The 5,450-nt window shown below is 42.0% G+C and overlaps 1 protein-coding gene across 1 annotated transcript; it reads left to right on the top strand.

The window, feature by feature from the left end:
- Positions 1-1,778: 1,778 nt before the first annotated feature.
- On the top strand, positions 1,779-4,137 carry LOC113499589. Its single transcript, XM_026880100.1, has 2 exons — positions 1,779-2,880; positions 4,061-4,137. The coding sequence occupies exons 1-2, from the start codon at positions 1,779-1,781 to the stop codon at positions 4,135-4,137; spliced, it is 1,179 nt and encodes a 392-aa protein (XP_026735901.1).
- The last annotated feature ends 1,313 nt before the right edge of the window (positions 4,138-5,450 follow it).

The raw sequence follows: 5,450 nt of genomic DNA on the forward strand, positions 1-5,450 counted from the left end.
CTCGACTCCACATCTCTCCATTCAGCTCTTCGATTAAAACGCACTCTTCCTACGCCTAATCTAATCTCTGATCTTCTTAAAACCTGCAAAAAAAGGGTAACAGGAAGCAAACAGGCTTTATTATACAAAGCATAATATGTGCGAAGCAATAGGCATATTGTTTGTACGTGTCGGCGGGTTTTTGTTGATCTTTGTTCGCTTTTATTTGACTTTGATTCCCCAGGAGAGCGAAAGATAAATACAAAGGTAACTTGTAGGTAAATCAGAATGGAACGCTGCTTATAGTGAAATTTTGTGCTATTTATTTTGGCAAGGAATTAATTTGTTCGTGTTCTTTGAGTTTCATAATTAATATTGCAGGGACTGCCCAGTGGTTTAAGTCTCCGTGTCCTTGGGCACGACGTGACGTTTGTTCGATCTCCGAAAATTACAAGCATTTGTTTGATCCAAGCATGCTTATTCTGTGTTTGAATGACGTTGTGCATTTGACATAAATTTTAAGGGCTAAATGCCTTAGTCCGGCGCCATTCAAAAACAAATGCAATCGGTAGTTTTGTGTTGTTTTAATAAAGCATATTTTTATGATTTAGTGTTATACTGTTTTTTGCTGGTCTTTTGCCAAAGCCTGTCCAAAAACCACATTGGGAAAAACAATTAATAGTTTAATGATTATCTGATCGCCTCCCACTACTACTTTTTAAATAAAGATCATTGTAGTTGTGAACGAAAGACGTCGCTCTTCACTTTGTAATTCAGCGTCCCCCTTATACACCGAACCTCTTTTACTATGATTTGTGAAAAGCTTCCTACTAAAATAATAAATTCTCTAGTTACCAGGCAAATGTGTTTTAATAATAGTCACTTCGAATATATCTTATACCTACCTAAATGGACGTAATATGAAATGGAATTCTTAAGTAAGTTATCAAATTATAAATTCTGGCGACTGTTTTAATTATAAGCTATTCGTACGTGTGGAAAAACGTGTAAATATATAACCTGCTTGATAATAACTGTCAATTTAAAAAAGTACAGAATTATTTTTCGTTTTTAGAAACATTATAATGTTTCACATAATCAAAATAACTTATTTTTCACATAATATAATTTTTGATAGTCCTAAGAAAATAAAGTATTGATTTTTTGTTAACCTATTCTCTCTTCCTTTGTCTAGAATTTACTCCTTGTGCTGCGGGGTTTGACGAACATTCAAGTCACATGCTCAAAGACACCCTGATTCAGACAAAGCATTCGTGGATCACACAAATTGTCGACGTACATGGGAATCGAAACCGTCACCTTACACCTCGGCTATAAGTGCAGTGAAATCATAATTATGGTTAATGCAAAAAATAGTCTCATTAAATTCTTTCTTTCGTATCGATTCCCACATACTTTAAAGATAACATAATCGAGGGATCATATACGAGGTCTATACATTAAAAACTAGTAGTTTATTAAATGATGTAACGGTTTACTCACGCGTATTTATCGGGGTAGCCCGACTAGTTTCGGACCCAACCGGAGTCCTTAATCATGAGCAGACGCGGCGGGATCGCGAGTCGAACTGACGTCAGCGGCCGCGCATCTCGCTGCATAGCGCCGCGCTCGCGCAGGGGTTGCGTAAGTCTCCCCTACCTAAGAGCAATATTACCCTCAAGGAGGTTAGTGCCCTGCGGGAGTTGCGCAATGATGAGTCACTGTTAGTGCTACCAGCCGACAAAGGTAACGCCACTGTAGTCGTCGACACCGAAGCGTACGAATACAAAATAACGCAAATGGTGGGCGACACAAGTGTTTATCGTAAAGTTACTTACAACCCCACATCTCGAGTCACGACGAAAGTAAACAAACTTTTCCACATCATAGGTGACAAGGAGCTGGTAGCACAACTACGTCCACAAAATCCGACACCACCCAAAATTTATGGTTTGCCAAAAAATCTTAAAACTAATTGGCCCCTACGACCTATAGTTAGCCAAGTAGACGCACCGACCTATAAACTGTCGCGTCACTTGGCTACACTGTTACAGCCATACACGGGCAAAACGAGCAGCTACGTGAGAGACTCCCGTCATTTTGTTGAGTTACTGAATGGTATACAGCTGCAGAACACTGAAATAATGGTTAGCTTCGACATAACGTCGCTGTTTACCAACGTACCAGTAGATGAAGTCATTCAAATAATAACTACCCTTTTATGCGGATCTACAATACCTACTGGCTATGTTGAGAGCATCGCTTTCTGTTTGAAAAGCGGATATTTTCTGTGGCGTGGGGACTATTATCTCCAAATTGACGGAGTGGCCATGGGCTCGCCTCTTGCGCCCGTTGTAGCAAACATTTTTATGGAGTGGTTCGAAGAAAAAGCACTGGAGTCCGCCAGTGTTAAACCGCGATATTGGTGGCGATATGTTGATGACGTTTTTGCTGTCGTCACCCGGGACGCATTGAAGGATCAGACGTCACACCTTAACCAAGTGCATGCGAAGATAGAGGTCACCATGGAGGAGGAGAGCGAAGGGAAGTTACCGTTCCTGGATGTGCTGGTCATCCGAGAGCCGAACGGACGCGTGACTCACACCGTCTACCGGAAACCGACGCACACAGACCGGTACCTACGAGCCGACTCTCATCACCACCACTCACACCTATCTTCGGTGCCTCGTACGCTGCTGAACCGAGCACTTGCTCTATGCGACCACAAATACGTTGATGCGGAACTTAGGCATGTGCGTGACGTATTAGAGCGCAACGGTTATCAGTGGCGCCAGTGCAGACGTCTCCTGGGAATTACGGGCGAAGTTCGCAAGCGTCCGGCGGAGGCTCAACGCACTCCTGCGTACTTACTATACGTACAAGGAGTCACTGACAAGATAGGTCGCTTGTTACGCCGAAGATATAGCATCAAGACGATCTATCGACCGCCAGGACAACTGCGACAGATGGTCCGCACTCCCAAGGACAAGGATCGTTTAAGCGTTCCGGGAGTATACAAAATACCGTGCGACTGCAGCCTGAGCTACATTGGGGAAACCCGGCGCAATGTAGCAACCAGACTTGACGAACACATACGCAGCATGAAGAGTATGGACACCGAGAAGTCGGCAGTGGCTGAACATGTCTGTAATGCGGGGACGGCTCACTACATAAGATTCGACAAAGCCTCCGTACTAGCGAGGGAAAAATACTTCGTGCCGCGGAAAGTACGGGAGGCTATAGAAATCAGCCGTCACCCGAATTTTAACAGAGATTGTGGATGGACACTGCCACCAGCGTGTAAACCAGCACTGAATGCTCCGTCACTTCAAACGACGCTAAGTCTGGAGTGCGACGCGGTCAGCACGGTATGCACCGACTCAGCCGGTACGGGAGCACGGATGATGACGATGACAACGGCGGACCCCCCACCCGCGACACCGGCATCGCCGACCCCTCCGCCGCTCACGGCGCGAGCGCGGCGCTATGCAGCGAGATGCGCGACCGCTGACGTCAGTTCGACTCGCGATCCCGCCGCGTCTGCTCATGATTAAGGACTCCGGTTGGGTCCGAAACTAGTCGGGCTACCCCGATAACTACGCGTGAGTAAACCGTTACATCATTTAATAATGAATCATTCTCACGACAGTTACTATCACAACTAGTAGTTTGTTAAAATTCCCCTAATTTAAGATTTTTAAAAAAAATTGATACATAATCAGTTCTGCATAACTTGGTATGTTGAATAGACTAACTCGATGTACTAAGTTCGACAGTCCATAATAAACGACTAAGACAATCGGAAGATATAGTGACCTGCTAATGAACGGAAGCAGTAGCTAAGTTAGTAATGGCGTCATAGGAATCAATGCAATTAATTGGCGCCGGCTGCGACCGACCCTATCAACAGTTCCGGATCGCAGACCGCTATTGACGTTATCTAAATGTTCTAATTCAGAAGTTCTGAGCGAGAATTTGGAGACTAAGTATTTTTACTTAGGGAGAAATTCTCATGACATACCTCCGACTCCCTAGTCCCTACTCTTACCAGCTTAAACCAATCTGTGTGTCTCCTCATAAGTGGGGACGGAGCTGCGGGAGTCCAAATTCTTCCGAGGCCCAGCTGAGTTTCTAACGCAACTTCTGTTGCAGTTGTGAAAATGAGATGGTGCAATACACCTTGTAAAACGTTGATAACCCGCCAATAACGAATCAAAAACCCAAGCCAGTCCAAATGCTGGTAAATTTACTGATCTTGCCACTGTTTTTAGCCTTTTTGGCACTTCTACTAAACAGCCAAAAAAGCAAAAAAGGGTATAAGAAACGAATTTGCACTGCCTGATAGGCATGCATTTCGTGACATACCATTTAGTATGACGCTTTTAATCAAATCGAGCAATGGCTCGATTTGATTAAAAGCGTCTTCAAAGAAAACCTAAAAAAACGAGAATAATTAAAGTAAACTCCACAAATCCTAAGTCTGCAAAACATTCATACATATACAAGTCATACAAAATTATCTTATACATAAATCAATTACAATTCTTAATCAAACAAAACTGTGTATACACCCATGACCGCAGACGCTTCAGTTAACTAATTCCCAAATTGCCACGACATGATATACAGTATGGAGTTTGTAACTTGCGTCTTTGTTTTGGACATCCGTACTGAAACTCCATCCATTAGCTTTAATTGGACCAAACCCTTTATAATGACTTTTCGAAAAAAATGTAGTTAGGTCATCGAAGTTTCATCCACCAAGCTTTCGGTTAACTACTTCATAATTAAGACTGTTTTCAATGAAGTGCATGTTGTGAAATGAGAGGAAATAAATGAAGGAATACGATTTCGGAAACTATTGTCGCTATGGAGTCTGGACGGTAGAAGCGTAGTGAATAGGGATGATGGCTGGTTATGAAACGAATAATCTAGTTTTAGGCACCATATACATAACAAAAAAATATAAGACATGTTTTTGTCTATATCAGAACGATACAAAATGACAACGCGTTTCATTCACTTTAGTTTTATAAATTCGTGTTTTTTTGGACATTCATTAAACTACACAATAGATATTTAAAAAATCATCACTATCGAAGAATACTTTAGTGGATAAGTCAATATTTGCATAATTAGTAAAATTTTATGGACCATAGTTAAAATATTCTAAGCAAGTGTTACCTTATGAAGGTAACAAAGTGACAACTTAACGAGTCGTAGCTCATTCGGATTCACATAGAGCGGTTTTGTTTAAAATCAACAATCGAATTGGAATTTCACATTTTTATGATCATCACCTACGTTTTTCATCATCCACATTTACTTGATTTCCCTTACTTAACTACATCTTCACACACTCAAAGCATTCAACAAATGTATCCAGCCAAAATGTACTTAACTAAAAACTCCCATCAAATATTTGACCTCAATGACCAATCGGAATGTGCGGCAACCAACCGGCCTCAACT

The sequence above is a fragment of the Trichoplusia ni genome, chromosome 12, assembly GCF_003590095.1.
Source record: "Trichoplusia ni isolate ovarian cell line Hi5 chromosome 12, tn1, whole genome shotgun sequence".
In the NCBI taxonomy this organism is placed as follows: Eukaryota; Metazoa; Arthropoda; class Insecta; order Lepidoptera; family Noctuidae; genus Trichoplusia; species Trichoplusia ni.

Excerpts from the sequence above, each read along its gene's own strand:
- LOC113499589 (XM_026880100.1), top strand. The coding sequence starts at position 1,779 with ATGGTGGGCGACACAAGTGTTTATCGTAAAGTTACTTACAACCCCACA. Across the intron at positions 2,881-4,060 it reads AGGAGTCACTGACAAGATAG|TGGGGACGGAGCTGCGGGAG; the intron begins GTCGCTTGTTAC and ends TCTCCTCATAAG.